The sequence below is a fragment of the Eptatretus burgeri genome, chromosome 11 (genome assembly GCF_056783735.1).
Source record: "Eptatretus burgeri isolate ZD-2024b chromosome 11, Ebu_testis_v1, whole genome shotgun sequence".
In the NCBI taxonomy this organism is placed as follows: Eukaryota; Metazoa; Chordata; class Myxini; order Myxiniformes; family Myxinidae; genus Eptatretus; species Eptatretus burgeri.
Genome location: NC_140971.1, coordinates 26,638,351 through 26,666,110, shown reverse-complemented (window position 1 = coordinate 26,666,110; position 27,760 = coordinate 26,638,351). Strand labels below are relative to the sequence as shown.

Genomic DNA, 27,760 nt, shown 5'->3' with positions numbered 1-27,760 from the left:
GAAGGAGGTGAGAGGGCAGTGGAAGGAGGCAGCTTTGTGGATGAGGGGGGAAACTTTGAGAAGGATGTGTGAGGGGATGAATGGAGGGAGAAAGGTGAGGGGGGAGTTTTTGAGAGAAGTAAGAGGGAGGCTTGGAGGGAGAAGAGTGTGATGGTTGCTTTGAGAGTGAGGGGTGAGTTGGCATTGAAGTTGGAAAAAAAGAATGGTTGATGGAAAGCGAACATTCACAGCAAACTGGGGTTTTTTAAAGATTTTGGTCAGAGATGGAATTTAACACAATTCTTGATAGATGCAATAAAGGCGAATTCAGAGAATGGAGAGAAGAAACACTGTAACAGTTGGATTTTTTAAGCAAGGTATGAAGGAAAGGTCGAATTGAGAGCAGATTGTTTAAATAGTAGCAGAGTGGTGCATTATGATACAGTAAAGAGTACCACACGTGTGAAAGAGGGAGATGAAGCATTATAAGAGATCGAAGAAGCAGAAGGAGAATAAGAAGAGATCGAAGAAGAAGAGATCGAAGAAGAAGAAGAAGAAGAAGAGATTGAAGAAGAAGCGATCGAAGAAGAAGAAGAAGAAGAAGAAGAATTGACAGTCGTGAGTGAAAAAGGAGAAAGATCGCGTTTTTTTTATTTTTGTTTTAAGATAAGAAATAGAGTGATTAATTGGGAGGTATGGGGGACATTAAGAAAATGAGGAAGATAGAAATTGAAGGTAATGGGGAGAAAAAACAAAACACGATCGTACCGTGAGGCCTCAAGCCTCAAGGGTAGGCCTCAAGCGTTCGGTATGACAAAGTCGACAAAACTCACAAAATAGCACGATTTTTTGAAACAAAACCGAACTCGGAACACACAGTAACATGTAAGTGAGAAAATAAACATTTAAAACGGGACAGATAAACGAGCGGAAACTTAACTTTGGGATCGTCAGCAGAGAGCCCCGAAGGAGACCTATTGACGTTCCAAACCCGGAACCGGAAGTCGATCAAACAAAGATATTTAGAGAGAAAACAAACCTTGCATGTTTCATTTAAAACAAAGGTATTTAGAGAGAAATATGGATAACAGCCTTATCTTGTAGCTTAAAATTGAATGCATCTGATCTTGAAAGATGTTCAAATTCAATTCCAGTTGGTATTTGAATGGGAGACCGACATGGACAGAAGGGTGCTTTTGGCTGAGGGACAACAATATATATATATATATATATATATATATATATATAGATATATATATAGATATATAGATATATATATATATATATATAGATATATATATATATAGATATATAGATATATTTGCCTTCAACCAGTGGAGTCAAATCTATCGAAAGTTGCTGTTGGTGCATTGCCTGCAGGGGTGCTGCATTCGGGTGTACACTGTCCTTCAAATGGAGATTTAAACTTGGCTTTTGCAATTGCACTTAGGTTGTGGATGTTGGGATCTTACATATCTCTCAGGAAAACTAGGCCATTGGATACTGTTATACTGGCTAAATTATCTGCCTGAAGAGTAAGAAAATCAGAAATGGGATGTGGGCATTAATTTAGAACAAGTAAATGAGAAGATTCAGACGAGTACATAAGAAGACCAGGAGGGCACTCGTTCGAGCGCATACCCCTGCAAAGCTTAGTTTATGTTTTGTATCCCAATGAAAGGCCGGATCTGGAGTTGGACCTGAACTACAATCTCATCAGCTTGTTCTTGTAACCTGACCAACTAACCCACCAAGTTTCGGCCGGATACATCCATAACTTTTTTGAAATATCGTGCGATGTATCGTTTTAGCCCTATCACTCAATGGTGAAGAATCACTTTAAAAATTCTCGGATCCAGATCCAGATCCAGACTCGGACCTACACCAAAATCCAATTTCGTCCATATCACATACCCAAGCTCTCCACCAAATTTCGTCCGAATCTGTCCACAATTTTTTGAGATATTTTGTTCACAAACAAAAAAAAAAAGAAAAAGACGTCATGCAGAGCATGATACTTGCAAAATCCACCCCCACTCTCCAAAGGTTGTCATGGATACATCAAATTGTCCATTTCATTAAGATTAAAATTGACAATCTTAATCAAAGCACAGGTCAATCAAATGGAAATCGATTTTTTTTTCAGATATAAACGGATGATTTTCGAAGTTTGACCTTGAGTTGACCTTTGACCTTTTTAACCTCAAAAATAGTTGGTTTCCCAATTCAGTGACACACTATGCAAACTGTGTTCAAATTTCAAGTCAATCGGATGAAAAATGACGATTTTAGAAATTCGACCTCAAGACGACCTTTGACCTTTGACCTCAAAATCAACAAGCTTCTCAGTTGAGACTTCTCAGTCTCAGAGAAGATTGTTTTTAAATTGTGACCTGCAGGCAGTTGACAAACAAACAGAATAACAACAAAATCGACTGACTCATATACTTGAAAAATCTTCGATTTTGCAAGTAACAAACTGACAAACACAAAGGGATGAAAACAAAACCACCTTCACCTTCGGTGGTGGAGGTAATAAGTAAATTGATAGATTATGTCAATGGGATGTGGATATGACACAAGCTTGATGGGCAAATGGCCTCCTCTTGTAGCTATGTTTTCTTACATATCCTTATAAAATATCGGATGATGGACTTGCCTTCGAGGCTGAAAATGCGGTCTTCGAGTGTGCCAACAATGTCCACAAGAGTGGCTTCACTCGTTACGTTGAAGAAGTGTTTCTCCACAGGGTCACTAGCAATGGATCGTACTTCATTTACCAACGTGCGAACTGCTTCTGGATCTGCACTGTATGACCGTAGCACCTGTGGATGTTATAACAGTATACAAGTCATTCATTATCATTGTCAACTTCCTGGTCTCAACTCAAGCCATGAGGAGTCTAAGGCTGTTTGGATTGTAACCTTCAGTTAAATGTATTAAGTTCATTAACGACGAAAGAGTTAGTTCAAGAAAACGAGAAACTTTCCAAAATATCTTGCAATGGCAATAAATATATGAGACCAAGGTTCAACCATCCCAGGAGTGGTTGGTGTGATACAAAATACAACCTGTTGCCTTATATAAATGTTGGACTTAGAGACACCTTCGCAGAAGAGGCAGAAGTGCGAGCCAATCTGTTTGGTGATTCAAACATCATGCTTCTCTGAAAGAGGAATCCACCAACATTACTTACTACTTGCAACCCTCCTATGACATCATGTTTGGTTAGATGGAGCACATGCTATCAAAACAGAGACACAGTGGCAAATCTTTCTTGAAGTGTAGTTCAAGCATCCAAAACAATGTCCTCAAAGGTGCACATAAGGAATGAGTTCAACTGCACTTTCGTTGCTGCAATTCCTCAGGTATTCAACATCTTCCTCCATTACTTCCTCACATCATTCAGAGTACCAACAATCCAGGCCCTGAGTGCGGCCACATTTTATACTGTTGCAGTTTTGAGAAACCGCTGTTGTAAATGTGCACTCACGACACGTCGCTCCTTGAGCGTAGTTATTTCCATAATAAATGTTTTGACTAGTCCCTTACCTTTAGATGGGTTAGTGGGATCCAAACCGTGTTGGAACGGGTAGATTAGGGTTCACCCCCTATTTTTATTTTGCTCATGGAAGGTTGGCGGCAAGGTGTTGGCCGTCATTTGATGTGGGCGTGTGCCGATCCCTTCCTTACATTCCCTTTATCATTAATTTCTCTCTCTTCTTTATCGTTAAATTCCTCTCCCTTTCTCTTTTCTCACACCACACGTAAATACACACACCTTTATTTACAGTAATACAGACTGTAGTTTGACACGATCTCTTCCCACACGTACAAAAGGCAATGAAGACATCAAGTACAGTTACATAACCTCAAACTCCCCCCCCCCCCTCTAAAGGAGATCCCTCATCCCACAACCCTCAACCATTAACCCATTGTTAGCCTTCGTGATGGCGATCACGTGCCTGGGCGATGTTTGGTCAGCCTTGACCTGAGAGAAATCGGCTCCGTTCGTTTCCCCATAATCGTTCTTGCGCGCCACAAACCAGCCGAATACTCGCTCGCCTTAAGCGGTGGCAAGCGAGGTCCGACTCTTACGACAGCCAGAAACCCCGACTGAGAGGACTCGCTGCAGAAACTCGAATTGGCGGGGCTCGGGAGTAGGAACGCCTATCTGCGTGCAGGCCCCACCCAATGACGCAAACATTCTCGAAGCTTCCAGGTCGGCCTTACAAAAGAGCAAACCTCGGAGCGTTTGCTCATGGCTCCTTTCAACGGTCATTTGAGGAGGTCTTTTGCAACAGTTGTTTGGGCGCTTTCAACGTTCGTTTGGGCTCTTTCAAGGGTTGCGGAGGTTTTATTTGCTCACCTCTTTCAATGGTCTGCGGACATTCTGAGGCAGCGATGTCGACGGGAGCCAGACACTGTTCCGAGGTCGTGCTGTTGGTTCTTGGCACCTTCGCTCCTTTGGTTTTTACCTCATGAACTGTCATCATGAGCGAGGAGCCGAGGCTGCGAGGGGGCGGACGGAGCCAAGCTGATTAAAAGGACCAAAACCAAGCTGCACTACAGACATCTGGTCGGATCGCACACCTAGGCTATCCCCTCACACATCTTTTCTGCTGCACCTTTCCCAGTTTCCCTTTTCAAATACACTCGCAACACGCACACCCACAAGCACGTCACTGTTCTTCCATGCACCCGAGACACCTCACAGTCTTTCTTCCCACTTCTCTCCCTCAGCGTTGAATAGCGGTTGTGAATGTTTGACCTGTGTACTGTGTTAGTGGAAGGTAAGGCTCTTGTTAAGCTTGCTCTGTCTCTTTTCTCTTTCTCTGATCTCATTGCTGTACAAATTGCTTAACCCTCATGTCTCCCCATGCCATTGAAATCCTTATGTTCCCTCCCCCCTTTTTGTCCTGCTCGTGACTTGTGTAAATAAACCTGTTCTTGTTTAATCTATTTCCGATCTGTCCATGTGCGTCTTTTTTACCATTGGTCCAGCACTGTCCACACGTAGATAGCTTGGGAGGTTGAGATTCCTCATGGTTCAGTTTGCAGGGTCCGGCATGTGCTCGCGGTACAGCTCGGCTGCATTCAAGATCACCAGGTAAGGTAAGTAGCACATTTGCCGAGGGTGCATTCCCCAGTCAAGAGGCCATGGGACACTCAGTTAAACGGTTGTTAGATGGACAGACACTGGGACTCGTGGTCGCCTAATTGGCATTCGTAGTTGTGTCGTAGGCAGCAGAGCTGCATCGCAATCCACCATGGGGTGAAGTTATTTGCTCCTGATGGCCTCAGGTCCGGGTGAGTTCTAAAGAAACCAGGGATTTCCCCCTCGTAGTAGGCTCGAGCCCTGAAACCGCAACAATATATATATATATATATATATATATATATATATATATATATATATATATATATATATATATATATATATATATATATATATATATATGTTGTTGTAGTCAAGCGGTTCAACTCAGTTGACTGGTCTGATTCCACCGAGTCATCTTATTATGACTAATGGTTGATCACTTCGTGGTCTTCCCTACCAGATCACATGTCCAAATAGTCACAGTACCAGCGGATTGGAAGTCTGAATCGACCCAGCATTTCGGCAATGAGGTGTCGCACATCGTACGCAAATGATGTGCAACAGGATCCAGGTGTACGGTGTTGACCCACAATGAAAACAAAAAACAAAACCTGGGTTTGAAGCAAAATTATGCCCACTGCTTATGCACATATATGTATAATACATAATGTTTATATGGCTCGGATATATTTGAATAGTGCTGGCCCATAAGCTGACACCTATCGGCTCCAACCTCCAACCACATTGATGATCCTTTCAACAGTCGCTTTGGTCATTTTACATTGAAAGGAAAATTTATACAGAGGACATGGCGATTCTGAAAATGAAAGCTCCAAAGATGTCTTTGGCTTCACAAAGCACCAAAATGGCAGCTGTATGATTTTTCAGGTCACAATTGTGGGTGGAGTCAGGAAAGCTGTCATATATCATAAGGGTCAGGTAAGCAATAATTTGCTTTGTTAGCCAGCGCATACTCACTGTAACTTCATTAGCTGGCCATCCGCAGGTAAGGCCAAGTGCTTCCCATCGTGGCAAACCTCAAACCCCAGGTGTGTGTGTGTGTGTGTGTGTGTGTGTGTGTGTGTGTGTGTGTGTGTGTGTGTGTGTGTGTGTGTGTGTGTGTGTGTGTGTGTGTGTGTGTGTGTGTGTATATATATATATATATATATATATATATATATATATATATATATGACAATAAATGGAAACACCTGGGTACACCAAGCAACAGCTTCCACACAGGTGCGGCCCATGTGTTAATTGAGCAAATAACATCCCATGCTTAGGGTCATGTATATAAAAGCTGCACAGATCTGGTTGCCTATAATTATGGTGAGCATGGCTGCAAGAATAGACCCCCCAATGCTCCCATCCACAGAGCACATGCGGTCACCCAATTGTTTGATGAGCATGACACTGATGTTATCCATATGGCATGGCCTTCTCAGTCACCAGATATGAACCCAATCGAGCTTTTATGGGATATTCTGCAACAAAGCTTGAGACAGCATTTTCCACCTCCATCAAACAGGTGTGAGTTGACTGACTTTCTCGTGAAAGAATGGTGCCACATCCCTCCTGCAGAATTCTAAACGCTGGTCGACTTTATGCCATGGCACACACATGCTGTAATGGCCGCACGTGGTGGCCCAATGCCCTATTAAGTGACTTTACTTTGGTGTTTCCATATTTTTGTTCACTATATATACATAATATATGACAGAGATGGCTGTCCATTCATCTGTTCGCTCTTTATGCTGAATGGCTGTTTGAGGCAAGGTGCGATGTGATTGACTCCTGGCAAGATTGAATAATGTATTGTATAGGCTTATTAAAAGCTGATATTAAAAATATGATTACATATTCGATGATTGGAATTCATGTCCTAAATAATTATGTCAAAATATCGAGTGAAGTCAGAAAAAAAATGAGGAAATATCGAATTTTTCCTCACCCTATATAATTAAATAATAGCGTCCTCATGGAACACGAGGTAGAATGGCTCCAAAATTCACTTTTTCACTCTTTTAAAGGTAATTATTTTATGGATGATTTCATATTTTTACACAATTGACCTTTTTAAAGTCCAAGAAATATTATTTACGTTTATGGATTAACTTAAACTTTTCCCATCACAAGGGATGGATACTTCTGCTGGCTTTTCCCATCACTTAGGCCAAGTAATCTTCCTTGTAAAAAAAATTATATACATATATATATATATATATATATATATATATATGTATCAATGGAAATTATTAAATTATCTTAACTTAGACCAACGCTGTGATGACCTCATCACAACGGCATCATGCCTGCAAACCCAGAAGGCCATCCAGCAGCTTATGAATGCAAAGTCAAAAGCTGTCACCAAACAGATGAAAAGCAAACCTACCAATAAGGTTTTGCCCTTATTGGGGCTCATCAGGGCAACATATCTCTGTTTCATCTACCTGGTGACTTTTGAAGCATTTTAGGCTTTTTACTGGTTATTAATGCCCCACTGACTGTGGCCGGCGATGCCATGTTGTATTTGGTCCCAACAAGTGCCATCTGATAGATACATGGACACATTGTGTTACGTCCACCAATCACAACCAGGAAGCACTAAAGTTGTTATTAAGCAGTCAGGGAAAACAAAAGTCACTTCACTGTACATATAAAATTGGGGAGGATGGGATGACACATTTTTTAAAAGAAGAAAGTCGCTTCCAACCAAAAAGTAAACGATCATTACAAACAAACAACAACAAAAAAATAAAATGTATATTAATGGTATTTCTTTTTTATTGAATGCAGATATTTATTTCCCTTTCCTTATTTAATATCTCTCCCCCCTCTCTTTCCACCCTCCCCCCACCCTCTCTCCTCTCTCCACTCACCCCCTCTCTCTTTCTCAAACATATTTGTAAACCAATTTGGCCCAAAGCAATCATTAGGTTACCAAAACAAATTACACTTGGTTGATCAATCATAAAAATGCTTCATTTAAGGTTTTTACTCGACTTCTCATTTCCATGTTCAGCTGCAACAATATTTAAGCTTTGAATCTGCTCTTTGAAATTGGTTCACGTGTTGCATGAAATAAGTGGCGAACACATGAGCAACTTATTTTACAGTGGCGTCTAAAGGGAGGAAAAGTGAAGAACACTTCTTATTTGTAGCCAACTCGGTTAACCCCCTGGAACAGGCAAACAAACCTGTTGATTGGCAGTTTTCTAATGCCATTAACTTATTTTAATTAATGGTACACTTTGCGAACACAAAGGGATGTGGAGAAGCGATTACATGTATCTTGAACCATTTCCCAAAGTAAGCAAGAATGCCTTTTGCGGAAATGGACGAAGCCAAGGCACAGGAAAAAAAAACTTAAAAAAAAAAACTCCCATACTATCATTGACAAAGAATGACATTCATTTTCAGCACATGGGAAAATGGCTAAACATACAGATGTACTTTATATTTAACTATTTTCCCACGAACATAAAATGAATGTTCATACTTTGTGAAAGACATCACAGGGCTTTGTTTTTTAGCCAACATATTTGGATCCATTAAAATTTGCACATTTTGAGAGAAAAATAAATTCATTTTGAATTCCTTTGTTAATGCAAATTTGAGAGGGAGAAAGAAGAATGTGAAATGTTTTTGTTTTTTTTATTAAATGGATTCCCAAAAGATTTTTGTTGGTTGAAAATGTTCATTTTTTGAAAAGTCATCTGGATTATAAAATTCTTGACCCTCCAGAATTGTCAGTGCAAGGCCCTGAAACAAATCTTACATGGAAAGGCTTGAACACATCCACAAACACAAGAACAACATGGCGGGTAGGTGGAATGTTTAATGTTTCAAATGTATTCCTGCTGGAATCTGAAAAGTAAAAAAAAAATAAAGTATTCCTTAAAGTTTAAAATGTATTCCAGAATGGACCAGGATGCAACATAATAAAAGGAACAGCAGAAAGGTAACGGGTAAATGCCAACAGGAGAACAAGGCGGAAAATAGACTGAGATGGACAAACAAGGGATATGGGTAACCATGAGGTGTAGGGGAGAACGCAAGGGGTCGACAAGATGGATACAGAAGCAAAATTTGGAAGTGAGGATGGGTGTGGTTTAACAGGTGTAGAAAAGATCATGGTTTTGGATGGGGGATAATCTGAGATGGTGGTGAACAGCTGTCTTGAAGACCTGGAGGGAAGAATGAAAGGTCCTTCCACCACGTATTAACTCAGGGAGGTGGACACTTATCCACCCAATATACAGTATTCGTATTCTAGTTTTGTATTTTTAGTTAATTTTCTGGAATTTGTTTTTCACTTGGAAGTTGTGGGATACAATGTGTAAATAAAGGTATAAAATGTCCGATTAAATGTAATTTAATTTCAGGCTGTAAGGCAACAAAAAGTGAAAATTTTGAAAGGAGGTGTAGACTTTCTATAGGCTCTGTATATATCTCCGGAACACATAAGTATTGTGGTTCATACAATCTTTACAGAGTTCCACGGCATATCGTTATTCATGAAGAAATGTTTAAAGGCTAGAAGCAGTTCTAAATGGGTCACCACTTGGCCAGGGTGCTGGCAATAGCTCGCCGACTGTCCAGGAAGAACACCGTAGGATGTTAATAATACCAGCAGATGGGACACAGTTAAATATTCCATGTGAGGAATGTTGTGATAATAAGTGCCATACTGTAATTGGCGGCAACGGTAATTGGGCGGATGTGGCAGCACTGTATATGAAGGTCAATGGCTGGTGTTGACACGTATACCACGTACTCCGTGGAAAGTCATGCTGGAACAGTAATGGTATGTTATATACTATATTAGGAATAATGTACTCTGAGGAATGTAATTGGTGTTAGGGTAAGAATAACAAAATACAATAACTTGTCCACATAATACTGAAGGCAAATACCACATACGCATCACATAATAACGAAGTTAAACTCCATAGCCTATGTATATTTATGTTGTTGTAGATATGCGTATGGGTTTTGTGAGAATAAAGCCGATCGAAAAGGTCTATTGTTGATTACTACAACAATAATTTATTCTCACAAAACTTACCTGGTTGGATTGGACCAGAAGAGCACCGAGGCCTACACTGGAATGGAGCGTTTGCTGAGACCAGAGAGGCTGGATTCGGATCCCAGTTCACCCACAGTGGCACAAGAATGGAAACACTGGTTGAAGACGTTCGAAAACTTCCTGGGAGCTCTACCACAGGATAATCTGGATAAGATGAGTCTGCTTACAAATTTTGTCTCACCAAGACTATACGAAACTATATCAGAGTGTACCATTTATGATGAGGCTATCCATACTATACAGTCACAGTACGTAAAGCCCACTAATGAAGTGTTTGCACGCCATCATCTTGCAACTCGCCGCCAGCAGGTCGGAGAGTCCTTAGATGAATACCTTCTGACTCTGAAAACGTTAAGTAAAGAGTGTAACTTTGGGGCTGTAACAGCAACTCAACATTGCGAAGAATCCATCAGGGATGCCTTCATTAGTGGCCTGCAGTCACCACTGATCAGACAACATTTATTAGAGAATAAGACTTTAGATTTAGCTACCATGTTTGATCAGGCGAGATCTCTAGATTCAGCCCAAAGAATTTCAGAATCTTATTGTGTTATTCAACCCTCCCGTTCATTGGGTGCTGCCTCATCCAATCAGAATACCGGTGAAGTGGAACCCACAACTGTAATGGCTGCTACGGGTGTTAAATGTTTCTTTTGTGGTTTTTTAAAACACCCACATGTAAAATGTCCGGCACGAGAGGCTGTGTGTCATAAGTGCCAGAAAAAGGGTCATTTTGCTAAGGTGTGCCGTAGTACTTCATCAGTAGCTACTGGTGCTTGTGCAACTTCCTCTGATCAGGCAACGTTAGCGGCTGTGTCTTCTGCCGCTGCCCCAGGGGTGTTATCAAAGGCGGTTGTGAGGGTCACGCTCAATGTAGTGGAATTGGATAGCCTTATTGATAGTGGTAGTTCAGAAAGTTTTATCCATCCCGACCTCATTAAGTGCCATTCCTTAAGTGTACATCACACCCAAGGCAATGTTTCCATGGCATCCACTTCCTTCACCGCTCAGACATCAGGGTTCTGTCAAGTCAATATCAAAGTAAACGGTCGGTGCTACCAAGATGTGCGTCTGTCCATACTCCCTCAGCTGTGTTCAGATATAGTTTTGGGCCAGGATTTTCAGGGACTGCATGATAGTGTTACACTGACATATGGAGGTAGTTTGCCTCCTCTTGTTATCTGTGGACTCAGTACACTGTGTGTTGACCCTCCAGAACTGTTTGCCAACTTGACAGCTGATTGTTATCCTGTTGCTGCTCGATCACGCCGGTACTCTCCCGATGATCGTAAATTCATTGAAAAGGAAATTCAAAGGATGTTGAAGGAAGGTATTATAGAGCCCAGTAACTCCTCTTGGCGTGCACAGGTTGTTGTCGTTAAGAACGAAACTCACAAGAAACGCTTAGCCGTGGACTATTCAGAAACTATCAACAAATTTACACTTCTTGACGGGTATCCTCTGCCTCGTATAGATGACACTGTTAACAAGATTGCTCAATACCGTGTTTTTAGTACAATTGACCTCCGTAGTGCGTATCATCAAATCCCCATCAGAAATGAAGATAAGCCATACACCGCGTTTGAGGCCTGTGGACGCCTTTATCAGTTTGCTCGGGTTCCCTTTGGCGTCACCAACGGAGTGGCTTGCTTCCAACGTATCGTGGATTCATTCATCCAAGAAGAAGAACTGGTTGGAACATTTGCTTACTTAGACAACATTACTATTTGCGGCATGACTCAGGAAGAGCATGATGCTAATCTCACGAAATTTCTTGAGGCTGTGAAGAGAAAGAATATAACTTACAATGAAGACAAATGCATCTTTTCAACTAACAGGCTCAGTATTCTCGGATATGTGGTGGAAGGAGGGGAAATGCGCCCGGATCCTGAACGACTCCGACCCTTGCAGGATTTGCCTGTTCCTCGGGACATGAAATCGCTCCGACGCATCCTTGGCTTCTTTGCCTATTATTCACAGTGGATATATGACTACTCAAGCAAGATCCGCCCACTGTGTGCCACTACTACATTTCCCATGACAAGGGAAGCAGAAGCGGCTTTCCATCTTCTTAAGCAAGACATTGAAGGTTCAGTGGTGAGGGCGATTGACGAATCCATACCCTTCGAAGTTGAGACCGATGCTTCAGATGTAGCAATTGCTGCACTCCTCACCCAGGTAAGACGTCCGGTAGCCTTCTTTTCCCGAACCCTTCAGGGACCCGAATGTCGTCATGCTTCTATTGAGAAGGAGGCCCAGGCTATTATTGAAACAGTTCGCCACTGGAGACAGTATTTTACAGGCAGACATTTTACTATAAAGACAGATCAACGATCAGTGAGCTCTATGTTTGATAAGCAGCATAAAAATAAGATGAAGAATGATAAGTTCATGCGTTGGAGGATGGAATTATCTTGCTATGATTTTGACATTGTGTATCGTCCTGGTCGAGAAAACATTCCCTCTGATACATTCTCCAGGTCTTATTGTGGGATGGCATGCCACGATCGACATTCACTGTTTAACCTCCACGAAGCCTTGTGCCACCCAGGGGTTACCCGCTAATACCATTTTGTGAAATCTAAGAATATGCCATATTCTGTCGAGGATGTCCGGCAGGTTGTTGGATCTTGTAGAATATGCGCAGAATGCAAGCCCAAGTTTCACCAACCAGATAAGACTCGACTCATAAAAGCTACTCAGCCATTTGAGCGTCTCAATATAGATTTCAAGGGGCCTCTTCCAAGTACAGATAAGAATCAGTATTTTCTTAACATTGTGGACGAATATTCACGGTTTCCTTTTGTATTTCCTTGTGCCGACATGACCACTTCCACGGTTATCAAGTGCCTCTGTCAGCTGTTCGCTATTTTCGGAATGCCGGCTTACATTCATTTGGACCAGGGACCCTCCTTCATGAGCAAGGAATTACAAGACTTCCTTGCCAGTAGGGGGATCGCTGGAAGCAGAACTACTAGCTATAATCCTCAAGGGAATGGCCAAGTGGAGAGGTTCAATGGTACCATTTGGAAGGCAATCACAACGGCTCTAAAATCCCGTAATCTACCCATCAAATGCTGGCAGACTGTTCTGCCTGATGCTCTCCACTCAATTCGTTCACTGTTGTCTACAGCAACCAATGCTACCCCTCATGAAAGACTTCTGAACTATTCTCGTCGTTCTTCCTCGGGAGCCTCGGTGCCTACTTGGCTCTGCAATCCTGGGCCAGTCCTGCTGAAGCGTCACGTACGCACAAATAAAACTGATCCCCTTGTGGATGAAGTCGACCTCCTCCAAGCAGGACCCCACTATGCCCATATTCGCTACCCGGGTGGCAGGGAAACTACGGTCTCTGTTAGACACTTAGCCCCAATTGGAACCCCATCCAAGAGTGAACCCCAAATTCTACCTCAGGCTTCTGAAGAAAATGTAATTCCCCAGGGTAGTCCCCAAGACGCACCCTGCTCAGAGGGGGATGACCTCGTTCCTGATATGGTTCCTGCAACTCCACAGCAATCAGATGCTGTGGATAACCCTCCAGTGCCAAGAAGATCCGGTCGCACCATTCGTCCTCCTATTAGACTAGATTTATAGAGATACATATCTCGGAAGGGGGTGATTGTTGTGATAATAAAGTGCCATACTGTAATTGGCGACAACGGTAATTGGGCGGATGTGGCAGCACTGTATATGAAGGTCAATGGCTGGTGTTGACACGTATACCACGTACTCCGTGGAAAGTCATGCTGGAACAGTAATGGTATGTTATATACTATATTCGGAATAATGTACTCTGAGGAATGTAATTGGGATTAGAGTATGGAGTTTAACTTCGTTATTATGTGATGCGTATGTGGTATTTGCCTTCAGTATTATGTGTACAAGTTATTGTATTTTGTTATTCTTACCCTATGTATATTTATGTTGTTGTAGATATGCGTATGGGTTTTGTGAGAATAAAGCCGATCGAAAAGGTTTATTGTTGATTACTACAACAAGGGACAACACACATTTATGCATTGCCCTGCATGTGAAGCAGCAGGATAGCAATTTATATCTGGACTGAGATTCAAACCCAGGCTAGGCAGCTGAGAATCAATCTATCACTAGGCTATCCTGCCATCCAACACCAAAGGTTTAGTGTCTCATGATAAAGTCAGTGATATTTTAAAAGAGGTAGGTTGTGGCTACAAACCAATGTTATTTCTTTAATTTTATTCTGCTTTAATTTCCTTTTCATTTCCCAGTTGCAATAGTTCTGGAAGCCAATCAAGAAGTGACTGTCAGAGTAAAAAGCCATATTCTATACATTTTATATAAATGGGCATTGAGCTATAAAATGACACTAAACGTCATTAACCGAATGGTGCATGGTACATCACTGACATTAACATATGTGTATATCATACTGTTACTTGCAAAGGGGTGGAGGCATAGCTAGGAATTGTTAAGAACATTATGGACCGTGTGCTCCAACAGGTTAGATTTACACTTGAACTAGAGACATGTCAGAGGTAAGTCGTGTGTAATATGTGCACCGAGGAGCCAGTGAGCATCCATCATTGAGCAATTTAGGGTGAGGACATGTTGTGTAAAATCTCCTGTCTACAGGTGAGGCCAGCTGGAGGACTTAAGGTGAGTGAGAACTGGCATACAAAAGCGCAACAGGAGCGGGTGGGGAATCCCCCACACTGGCTGCTTCATGAAGGACCATGCACCAACGGGTATAAAGAACTGCAGGGAGCCCTTGACGGAGGTGGGATGTTTTTGCAGAAGCATCATGTAATTGGCCACCCCACCACCATCCCATGTGGCGAAGTGGCCCCCTGTACCGTTTTTGCAAAGGCATCACATAATTGGCCACCCCGGCACTACCCTATGTGGTAGGGTGGCCAATTATGTGATGTGCTGCAAGGTGGGCCCGAATGGCATAAAAGCCACATGCGAGCATGCGTGAGGTTGGCACCATTGGGGTTTTAGTTTATTTTTTACAATAGGTTCGTGTCTTTCCTTTCCCTTATCCGTTTTCTTGTGTGCTGGATTAGTCCGAGTTTCATTGTCTCGACTCCCCATGTCATTTCTCTTTTAAATCAGTAATTTTAAATATAAGAAGCTTCCTCCCTCCTTTTGTTTCCTGTGCATGGGAAGACCGCCGGTTCTGCAATTTTGATCGATCGATATTGGGGAGATATTCAATTATACCAGAAGCTCGTGATATTGGGATATAGAGCGGAAAATACAAGCACTATCTGCTTGCAACTTGTAAATATCGCTTGGCTATTCATGGAGGTTTTAAACCACGTATCAGATGGTCTGCATTAGCAGACCCTCTGACGTAACAATACACAAAACCATCATTTTGCAGTTAACTAGAAAAAAATTCTAAAATTATGCTACACGCTCTTTAACAGTTGTGGTCACTGTCACCTCATGTGATAAACAGCGATTTACATATTCCACACGTTTCATCCAGATTGACTTAAATGCTTCCAAGCTAGCATGACAATAAGAAATGTCATCAAAAATATAGGTTTGCTATGAGAATGTGATCGCAATGGCAATAGTTGTGGTAAAGTAGATGTTACCAACATTTTGGACCATCTTTGTAAACAACAAGCAGAAACATGTATTCACAGCTATTACAAACTTGCCAACGCGTAACAGAGTTTACGGAAGAGAGCAGGCATCGGTCAGGAATAGGAGGCATCTTTATGGCGGCAATAGATACTCTCGAAATGAAAACATTCAAATTAAAACTTATAAATGATCTCAACAAACTCCTTAATATGGTTAATGTACTCCGGTTTTGATTTGGCCAGGAGATGATGTGTGTGTGTGTGTGTGTGTGTGTGTGTGTGTGTGTGTGTGTGTGTGTGTGTGTGTGTGTGTGTGTGTGTGTGTGTGTGTGTGTGTGTGTGTGTGTGTGTGTGTGTGTGTGTGTGTGTGTGTGTGTGTGTGTGTGTGTGGACCATACAGCGATGGCGTAGCGTTCAATGTTGTCTCCCTCGCATGCCTTGATAGTCTCCTTCAGTTTATGCTTGTTGTGCGATTCTCCATCAGTCACAACGATCATCACCTTCTTGGCGTTCCTTCGGGCACCGTTCTCTTTAGAAAAGGCCTCAACTCTGAAACAACAAACAACCAATAGTTCATTATCCACTGGGTGAGACTCAGAGCAACAGAACTGCCTTAAATCGGGGATATAACCTTTGCAAAGATTGACATAAAGGCCTCATAGCCTGGCGAGAGCAAGTGTTATATGTAACAAACCACCACGTGACAGGATACTTGTTCTTGCCGTGCTCTGAGGCCTTATCTCAAGGTCAGCCATGCCGTCATCCATTTTCCATGCAGTTACAAAGGACACATTATTTTGCCTTTGCTGTAGAAATATTTCAGCACCGGCAGAAACTTCGCAACCGCCACAGTGTTGAGTACATATTCAAGAATAACTGAGGCAAGATGGAGTATTTTTCATCGACAATGGAACACTAGTGTTTGTGCAGGCTCATGTCGGTCAGCATTGGTAGAAAATTTCAATAATGGATTTTATCAACTTACAGTATGGTCACTGAGTGAAGCGAGGTGCAGGTAACATTTCGAGCATACCTCTTTTCCCATGGCGGATTCCAGCTGATGATAAATATTCTTCAGCTACTCTTTTAATGCAGAATATTATGGTTTTGGGAAAAGGGTTTTTCGGTGGGCAATGTGCAATACAGGTCAATTGGTGACATCAACAACACAACATGGGTTTTCACAATTCAACTTCTGAGCCCATGGGTTTATCACCAAAGCATAACAACCGCAGCCTTGAGTTTTAAAAAGAGAATGGAAAGAAATATTTCCAATTTCTAAAGAATACAGACCTTGCGCATCCATAAACACCGATAACGTTCACGGTGATTCATTAACACCATAAAGGGCTTAACCGATGAAAAATATCCCTGGTGTTGGTTAAATGGTTAGGGTGGTGGGTTTGAGATCCGAGGATCCTGAGTTCAAATCCCCCTTGGCTGTTGAATTAATATCAGGTGGGGTTGACTCTGCCCGCCATCCTTCCGAGGTCGGCAAAATGAGTGCCAGCTTGCTGGTATACTGTGTCGGGGAGGTGACCCGTCCAGGATTGTGCCCAGGAGCCAGGGAGACTGCTTAGGCAGCACCAATGCTCTGCCCAGATGAAGAATCACACTCAAATCACAGTGTAAGATAAATCAGAAATGAATTATAAATCGATAAGGGCACATAAAAATAACCTGCTTATCATTAGCACCCTACCCTTAAAAAATTATCTACATTCGTTTGTGAATCGTTTTGATATGTTGTTGCGAAAGATAAAAAAAAAAAAAAAATCAACTTGAAAAATCGTTTTTGCTCTTTGAACTAGGCTAAGGAAAATGCTATTTGTAGGACGAAAATTGTACTGATTGTGTTTAAGTAATAATCTCATAGTGTGTCAATTACACTGTAATTGCACCATTGTTTTTTTATTCCATATGATTGAACAATTTGTCAACCGAACCCATCTATCTATCTCAATGGTCAACCACTGGAAAAAGTGCAGTCTCTTGAACTTCTCGGCTTCACTATCTGCCATGACCTATCTTGACCTGACCAGATGGCAAAGCTGGCCAGAGAAAGCCTGCCGCAGATTGAGCATCGTCCCTCGCTCTTGGTCATTCCTTTAAAAATCAGAACTCAGCCTACAAATCCTTTGTCGATCCTTTGATTTACTACTGTTGTCTCCTATGTGCTGTTGCCAAAGCAACACCTCTGGCTCTCTTCAATGTTGTGCAATCTAAAGCTCTCAACATTTGAACATCCTGTCATGAGGTTAAAGCACAAGGTCTGTTGCTCCCACATCACAGACAGGTTGGTGACCTCTATTTTCACCACTTCATCCAGTCCAGGTGAAACTTCTGCTCTCTCAGCCACTTTTGTTCCTTGCTTCTCCTGTATTTGGAACCACCTTCCAGATGCTATGCCATAAATTTCTTTCCTCCAGGACTTCAAACAAATGGTACACCACCATCTCATGTCACCCCCCCCCCATCTAATCTCTTCTACCCCCATTAGCTCCTACTTAACCTAACCCTCTTGCTTGCAGATTCCTGTGTTTCCCTCATCCTTTCAATCCTCTTTTCCTGTTTGTTCATTCCATTGCTTGTTGGATCCAACTGTGGCCACACTCTTCCATGAGCTTTTTATATATATATACTTGTTTAAAGTTGGCACAGCTAATCTTCCTTTGCCTTATATTTTAAATGATCGTGTTTTAAGTATAATTGTATGAATGGATATTCAAAAGATGTGAAAAAGAATATCGGAGTGTTCACTTGAAATATCCTGGAATACGCTCCCCACCACAACCTTTTCCCAGCTGTGTCCGAGATGTTTTCAAAATAGACCAAAATGGAGAAATGAGGCCATCATAAAGAACTTTTTAAAATATTGGTGGAAAAAATCAAACATCAAACAACAAGCAAACATATATATCTTCTTCTTCTTTCGGCTGCTCCCGTTAAGGGTCGCCACAGCGGATCATCCGTATGATCCGCATAGTGATTTGGCACAAGTTTTACGCCGGATGCCCTTCCTGACGCAACCCTGGTCGCCTCTTACGACACAGGGATATGGTGGATATGGTACACCTACTTTAACCGGGGTATACACCGGCCCAGTATACTGGTACTCATTTCGCCGGCCTCGGAAGGATGACAGGCTGAGTCAACCCCCTGGTGTATTAATTCAGTGGCCCAACGGGGCTTGAACTCAGGACCTTTTGGATCCCAAGCCGCTGCCCTAACCACTGCACCAACACCAACACAAGCAAACATCTATATATATATATATATATATATATATATATATATATATATATATATATATATATATATATATATATATATATATATATATATATATATATATATATATATATATATATATATATATATATATATATATATATATATATACATATACATATACATATACATATACATACACACACAAAGGATTTACAAGGAATTAAGGTGTTGGAGCAGGCCATTCAGCCCATCATGCCTCCACCACATCAATACCAGATTTAATCAATCAATCAGTCAATACCCCTTCCCATCATGTGCAGCCTTTTGGCTGCTACACTGGTACTCATTCCACCAACCTCAGATGGATGACAGGCTGAGTCAACCCCTGGTGTTAATTCATAAGCTGTACCGTGTTCTTTCCAGAGCGTTAATGCTGTGTAAGTATTTTATTGGCAAGGGTTATGCTGGGGGGTTTGCCATTGCCTTCCCAGCATTCAGGGCAGGAATTTGGAACTTAACCAAGGGGGCCAGCGAAAGCCAGGGGGCCGATAGCTCACCTACTCTTTGTGAAGGACACTGTATGATTGTTAACCTCCACCACCTAATGCTAGCAGACTTACTGGTGGGATACCATTGAGGTAGCAGCATCACCTTGCACGCTCACCTCTGATGAAACTCACCTGCCAGTATTGCACACTTACCTCTGAGATTTCCATGCTGGATTTGAAACTCGGCCTATCTTTAAACTTCCATGAGCTTTTCATATATATACTTTTTTTTAAGTTGGCACAGCTAATCTTCCTTTGCCTTATATTTTAAATGTTGTTGGATTTCTCCTTCACAGGCAGGGAGTTTCATCATCAAGTGTGCCATCCTTCAGATGGAGAATAAGTTGGTTGTCCTGCTTGCCAGCCCTTGTTGGGGGATATAAAACATTCGATGATGTCTTTCCCAAAGAGTAAGTGAGTTATGGCAAAATCTTGACCCTCAACCCCATCAAAGGTAAGTATGCCCTTTCCCCCTCTTTCCTTTCCTCTTCTCTTCTCTTCTCTCCTCTGACCCTCTTTTTCCTTCTCTTCATTCTCCTTCCATAGCATGCTTCTTCTCTCCTCTCCTCCACCTTTTTTTTTTCCTTTTCTCATTTTTAATGATTCTAATACAAAACTCTCCTCCCAACATCCCGAAGTCAAAACCATACATACATTTCATGCTTGACCTCCAGCCCATGGTGTCCAATGGTTGGAATGTGGAGAAGGAATTTTAAGAGAACTCACCGTGCAAAGTCAATCCCATCGCCAGTTTGGGTCATGTTTCCTCGAAGCTGTTCTATACGCCCAGCAGCCTTGACCACCTCAGCACTTGTGCGATAGTTCTCCAATGTGAACTCATGAACTGGATACTCACCGTATTGTACCACTCCAACCTGCGAGCAAACCACAGAGAACCTTTATATCCAGTTTCATAACTGTTTCCATGACAATGTATTGTTTTAAACAGATGGGTTAAGCCAGTGCACATATGTACAGCAGAGTCTCAATATAACAAACATGTAGTTCAATAAAATTCTGTACAAAGAACACTTTTTCTTTCTTTTTTTAAACAGGAGCTGAAGCTCGGAGTGGAGCTGTGACACACAGACACACACACACACACACACACACACACACACACACACACACACACACACACACACACACACACACACACACAGAGATGAATACGCGAGACAACACAGAACTGTTAGACAAGACAAACAGCCACTGAGCTTGGAGGAAGTTCCCTCACTCCCTGGGTACCAGTGACCACACCAATGGCCCTGCCTTTCTCACCACGTTCAGTAGGCATTTCCTCATGGGGAATTTTCAACCTATGGGGATTGTCCGTGTTCTTATCCTTTTAAATGCTGTATGTCAAGCAAGGAAGCAGCACATACCGTTTTTAAAGTCTTTGGTATGACTTGGTGGTGGTTCGAATAACTGACCTTCCAGACTTAGAGCGGACACTCTAACCACCGAGTCTGGTATGACTCAGTCAAAGTCAGAACAAAGTGGATACTCCACCCATTGTAACTTCATCATTAAAGCAGAGAAAAGATGAAACAATTCCTGCTTTCAAGTACGTAAGTTGCATATCATACAGCAGTAAGAGAATGGCATAAGATGGATCCAAAAAGGCCGGCGTTTCTTGAAAAGAAAGACCAGCAGCCAGAAGCCGCCAGGATTGAGACTGGAAAAAAAAAACCTCATGGTATGAAAAACCCCAGGATTATGTAGAATTTGGCTAACGTTTGCCTAATCAATCCGCATTTGCTCCGATGGTAATGTACTGCACAGGTAAGCAAGCCACGTGGTATGTTCAGACTATGGAGGTACGTCAACTCAGGATACCTAACAAAATGGAGTACCGAAAATACATTTCACTCTGGGGATGGAAAAGGATCTGCTCATGTGCTTTGAATATTAGATTGAACGAGGGAAAGAAATGTATGTGAAGCCATGAAGGCGTTTTTGTATTTTAACTGGTGCAGTGGAACTAATGGTCTTGTTGATGCGGTCAAAGGCTTTCTTGATACAGTTTTATGGCTTCAGAGGTATAGTTTAAGGCATTGTTGATATAAAAGTGTTATGACCTTGATCCCTCCCAACCGACCTCAACTTAATAAATGATGTTTAATCCATTGCCATAACTTCATAAATGGAGTAGTTCAATTTTGTATTTTAATCCCATTCATGGAGAAGATGTTCTTTACCCGGAGGCTTGTTGTGCTTTGTTTGGTGTGCTAATGTTTTGTTCCGTGATGGTGCTGCCATGGCACGTAGATCGTGTTGCATGGTGTGAGGATGTGGGTCGGTGTGTCATGGTTTTATTATGATGAAATGGAAGAACTGATGAGGTGCGTGAGATGCAGGAGCCAAGCTCGGCAATCTGTGTCAGAACTGCGGACATGTGTCCGCACCATGCGGACAGATGTCCCACTTACCGCTCAACACCGGCCTGGACTGAGACAGAGCCATGATAAATCAAAATGTCACCAACCCTAACACGGTGTTGACTTGAGAATGCATCGATAAAATATATATATATATATATATATATATATATATATATATATATATATATATATATATATATATATATATATATATATATATATATATATATATATATATATATCTTCTTCTTCCTCTTTCGGCTTGCTCCCGCTAGGGGTCGCCACAGCGGACCAACTGTCTCCATTTTGCTCTATCCTCCACATCTTCCATTGACACTCCAACCACCCGCATGTCCGCCCTCACCGCATCCATGAACCTCTTCTTTGGCCTTCCTCTTCTCCTCCTGCCTGGCGGCTCCATCTTCAACATCCTTCTCCCGATATACTCCGTTTCCCTCCTGTGCACATGTCCAAACCTTCTCAATCTCGCCTCTCTCACTTTGTCTCCAAACCGTCCTACCTGCGCTGACCCTCTAATATACTCATTTCTTATCCTATCCATCCTCGTCACTCCCAACGAGAATCGCAGCATCTTTAACTCTGCCACCTCCAGCTCTGCTTCCTGTCTTTTTGTTAGTGCCACCGCCTCCAAACCATACAACATAGCTGGTCTCACTACCGTCTTGTATACTTTCCCCTTCACTCTTGCAGCTACCCTTCTGTCACAAATCACTCCTGCAACTCTTCTCCACCCACTCCATCCTGCCTGCACTCTCTTTTTCACTTCTCTCCCACACTCTCCGTTACTTTGGACAGTTGATCCCAAGTATTTAAACCAATCCACCTTCCCCACCTCAACTCCTTGCAACTGCACCATACCACCACCCTCCCTCTCATTTACGCACATGTACTCCGTCTTACTCCTACTGACTAACATTCCCCTTCTCTCCAGTGCGCACCTCCACCTCTCAAGGCCTCGATTCAGCCTGCTCCCTACTCTCCCTACAGATCATGATGTCATCCGCGAACATCATGGTCCATGGAGACTCCAGTCTGATCTCGTCCGTCAACCTGTCCATCACCATTGCAAACAGGAAAGGGCTCAGAGTCCATCCTTGGTGCAATCCCACTTTAACCTTAAACCGGTCCGTCATTCCTACCGCACACCTCACCGCTGTCACACTGTCCTCATACATATCCTGCACGATCCTCACATACTTCTCCACCACTCCCGACTTCCTCATACAATGCCACAACTCCACTCTTGGCACCCTATCATAAGCTTTCTCTAAATCCACAAACACACAATGTAACTCTTTCTGGCCTTCCCTATACTTCTCCATCAACATTCTCAAAGCAAACATCGCATCAGTGGTGCTCTTTCCTGGCATAAACCCATATTGCTGCTCACAGATCGTCACCTCTCCTCTCAACCTCGCTTCCACTACTCTTTCCCACAACTTCATGGTCTGGCTTAACAACTTTATCCCTCTGTAATTTCCACAGCTCTGCACATCACCCTTATTCTTGAAAATCGGGACCAGTACATTTAATCTCCACTCCTCCGGCATCCTCTCACTTTCCAAGACTTTATTAAACAATCTGGTTAACAACCCCACTGCCATCTCTCCTAAGCACTTCCATGCCTCCACTGGTATACCATCTGGGCCAACCGCCTTTCCACTTTTCATCTTCTTCATAGCAGTCCTCACTTCATCCTTACTGATCCACCCCACTTCCAGATTCACTATCTCCACCTCTTCCAACCTTCTCTCTCTCTCATTTTCTTCATTCATCAGCTCCTCAAAGTACTCCATCCACCTTCTCAACACGCTCTCCTCGCTCGTCAGCACATTCCCATTTGTCCTTTATCACCCGAACCTGCAGCACATCCTTCCCAGCTCGGTCCCTCTGTCTTGCCAATCGGTATAAATCCTTTTCCCCTTCTTTTGTATCCAGCTTCTCATACAGCTCGTCATATGCCTTTTCCTTGGCCTTTGCCACCTCTCTTTTGCTTTTCGACGCCACTCCTTATACTCCTGCCGACTTTCTTCATCTCTCTGACTATCCCACTTCTTTTTAGCCAACCCCTTCTTCCTTATACTTTCCTGTACTTCCTCATTCCACCACCAAGTCTCCTTATCTTCCTTCCTCTGTCCAGATGTCACACCAAGTACCTTCCGAGCTATCTCCCTCACAACTTCTGCTGTCGTTGCCCAATCATCCCACCCATCTTTACCACCATCCAGCGCCTGTTTCACCTCCTCCCTAAATTTCACGCAACAGTCTTCCTCCTTCAGCTTCCACCATCTGGTCCTTGGTTCAGCCCTCACTCTCTTCCTCAACCTCACCTCGAAAGTCATCCTACAGACCACCAATCGATGCTGTCGAGCTACACTCTCCCCTGCCACAACCTTACAGTCACGAATCTCTTTCAGGTTGCATCTCCTACTTAAGATGTAATCCACCTGTGTGCACTTTCCTCCACTCTTGTATGTCACCCTGTGTTCCTCCTTCTTCTTGAAATACGTATTTACCACTGCCATTTCCATTCTTTTTGCAAACTCTACCACCATTTGCCCTTCCACATTTCTCTTGTTGAGACCGTACCTCCCCATCACCTCCTCATCCTCTTTATTACCTTCCCCAACATGACCATTGAAATCTGCTCCAATCACCACTCTTTCATCCTTGGATACACTCTCCACCACTTCATCTAACTCACTCCAGAAATCTTCTTTATATTCCATCTCACACCCCATATGTGGGGCATATGCACTGATGACATTCATCATCACCCCTTCAATTTCCAACTTCACACTCATCACTCGGTCAGACACCCTCCTCACCTCCAATACCCTCTTGACATGATCTTCCTTCAGGATTATCCCGACACCATTTCTCCTCCCATCCACACCATGGTAGAACAGTTTGAAACCACCTCCAATGCTCCTCGCCTTACTCCCCATCCACTTGGTCTCTTGTACACACAGTATGTCCACCTTTCTTCTCTCCATCATATCAGCCAACTCTCGCCCTTTGCCAGTCATCGTCCCAACATTCAGAGTTCCAACTCTCACCTGCACACTTCTCCCCTCCCCCGTCTCCTTCTCCTCCTTCGCCCAGCAGTAGCACAATTTCCACTGGTACCCTGCTGACCACCGGTACCGGTGGCGGTCGTTGGTAACCCGGGCCTCGACCGATCCGGTATGGAAATTCGTTTTGTTGTCCGCATAATGATTTGGCATAGGTTTTTACGCCGGATGCCCTTCCTGACGCAACCCTGGTCGCCTCTTACGACACACAGGGATATGGTACACCTATTCTAACCGGGGCATACACCGGGCCCAGTACAACTGGTGCTCATTTTGCCGACCTCGGAAGGATGGCAGGCTGAGTCAACCCCCTGGTGTTTTCGACTTGGTATATATATATATATATATATATATATATATATATATATATATATATATATATATATATATATATATACACATTATATAAATACATATATATATATATATACACATTATATAAATACATATATATATATATATATATATATATATATATACATACATATATTAATTCAGTGTCCCAACGGGGCTTGAACTCAGGACCTCTTGGGTCCCAAGCCATATATCCCAATATATATATATATGCAGGAAATGTATTTATACAAGACAATGTATACACATAGACATCATAATGGCAACTGTTTCACACTTATAACTTGGTAACTTATAACTTATAACCTTTACATGCACCTGTTCATTATATGGAGACTCTCCTGTACCACTCAAACCAAACATTTTAACATGCCAAAGAAACTCCACCAACATTAAGTTGAATAATTTAATCAATGCAACCAATAAATTACAGCTGTCCACCACATTTCCACAAACAACACAAAAAAGCTCGTATGGTCCTCACGCGAGTCTGGTCCACACCAATGTGGAAAGACTGTACGGTCTTCATGAGGAAATGGCGAACATCAGACCAGGGGTAAATGCTGTTGGATCCATCAAGAATAATCACGATGTCCTTGTAAGGTCCACAACCTGGAGCACATCTCACAGCATTCAGTGCATGTACATAACAATCACGGCAACGTTATCAAAAAATATAAAACGATGACACCGAGCCATGGCAGTGATGATGAAAATGGAGTTATACCTCAATGATCGATCATTAGAAACAACATGAATGACAAAATGCACACTCGTAACTTTCGCGGTATGAACATACAGCAGGTGATGTAAATGAGAGATTCGGCTTTTACACCGACGATTCAAACTCATGGTGGTGGTGCCAAGTATGATCACACAAGTTAGCTGCAACTAATACTGTAAGGTCCACAAAAATCACAGATGCATGTCGTCATCCTCATCAATGTGGATAGATCTTTACTTTGGACAGAAGGTGCTTCTGTATGTGTCACTGTGAAGTTGGAATCGACAGAGCCACAGATTCCAGGTGTGTAATAAGATGTTCCACATTGCTGAGCCCAGAGTGGGGCACAAACCTTTGGAAGGGAAATCGGGAGGGAAAGGAGCATGATGAGGCAAGAGAGAAACAAAATCCATCAAGAACGGTCGATAAACCACAATGAACATTTGGTACCGTCACTAAAAATCATCTTCCATCCATTCAAAATGTTATTTGTCTCTTCACATGTAGGGTTTGATGTTGATGGTCTCGGAACTTGATGAACCCAGGAAGTAAAGGGAAGGAAACCAATATTTTCTCAAGAATACAATTTAAATTTGGGAGCATGGGGTCAAATGAAAATACCTTTAAAAGGATAGAAAAACCATCAGAGAATCAGACTCCAAATCATGCCTATTGTATGTTAAACATGGGATTTTTTTTTTTGTTTGTTTGTTTTTTTTGTATACCTTGTCGAGGCTCCTATGAGAGCTAACACACAACGCACAGCAAGGGGGGCATGAGACAAGAGGGGTGGGAGTGGGAAGGACAAAACAGTGGGGAACAGAGACATTAGGAGATCTGTGGAAGGGAGAGGGATGGGGTGGGGAACATGGGGTATACAAGATGGACATTACAGGGACTTTCAGGAAGGAAAGCAGGGAATTTGAAGGAGGTGGGCTTGGGGTGGATTAATGGGGGTAGAAAAGATTGAAGATTTGTATGGGGGAGGATAAGAGGTGGTGGTGAACAGCTGTTTTGAAGGCCTGGAGGGAAGAATGGGATTTAAATTGAGTGAGGGAGTTTATTCCAAAGACAGGAAAAAAGAGGAATGAAAGAGTGAAGGTGAGCAGTGATTCGTGATTTTGGAAGTTTTACCAGAAGGGGGTTGTTGGCGGACCTTGAGCGCCCTGCGGAAATATGGTGGGGACAAATCGCAGACAGAGCAGGGGGGGGTGAGACCGGAGAGACTGAAAGACCACCGACCAGCCTGCGGTGATTGAGTGAGAGGCCCAAAGACTCAGCCTCATCGCGGGAGATACCAATGATCCTAAATGTCTTGGTTTCCACAGCGTGAAGCCAGAAAGCTGAGAGGCAGGAGCACCAGCCCAGAGTGGGGAGCAGTACTCCATCAGGCTGCGGACGAAAGCTTAAGTGGTGAGGAGCTCAGGTGGGCCGAGGAAGGACTTTGCACGACGGAGGATTCCCAGTCAGCGACTGGCTTTGGAGACCAGGTTGGAAATGCGGCTTTCCCAGGAAAGATCATTGCAGATAGTGAGACTCAGAAGCTTGAAAGAAAGGACTTCTTCCAGAGCATTGATGAGAATGTAGATTGGGGGGGGGGGAGGGGTTCCAAACAGTCCTTTCAGAGAGACAGTGAGAGTGTGAGATTTGTCCAGATTGAAAGACATGTTCCA

The 27,760-nt window shown here is 42.7% G+C and overlaps 1 protein-coding gene and 1 long non-coding RNA gene across 4 annotated transcripts in view; one reads left to right on the top strand and one right to left on the bottom strand.

The window, feature by feature from the left end:
* Positions 1–27,760, bottom strand: part of LOC147016711 (integrin alpha-1-like) — a 254,090-nt gene that overhangs the window by 127,664 nt on the left and 98,666 nt on the right. For all 3 annotated transcript variants that reach the window (XR_015049650.1, XM_085847854.1, XM_085847853.1), the window contains 5 exons: positions 26,325–26,439; positions 25,848–25,975; positions 20,257–20,405; positions 16,147–16,297; positions 2,639–2,804 (listed from right to left, as the gene is read on the bottom strand). Coding sequence is in view for 2 of the 3 variants with exons in the window: in XM_085847854.1 (XP_085703980.1) it covers positions 2,639–2,804; positions 16,147–16,297; positions 20,257–20,405; positions 25,848–25,975; positions 26,325–26,439 (709 nt within the window). In the remaining variant the exon portion in view is untranslated. The remainder of the gene's footprint in view (positions 1–2,638; positions 2,805–16,146; positions 16,298–20,256; positions 20,406–25,847; positions 25,976–26,324; positions 26,440–27,760) is intronic.
* Positions 384–20,559, top strand: LOC147016712 (uncharacterized). Its single transcript, XR_015049662.1, has 5 exons — positions 384–597; positions 8,828–8,907; positions 14,784–14,928; positions 19,827–19,984; positions 20,169–20,559. It is a non-coding gene; the product is annotated as an uncharacterized LOC147016712 (long non-coding RNA).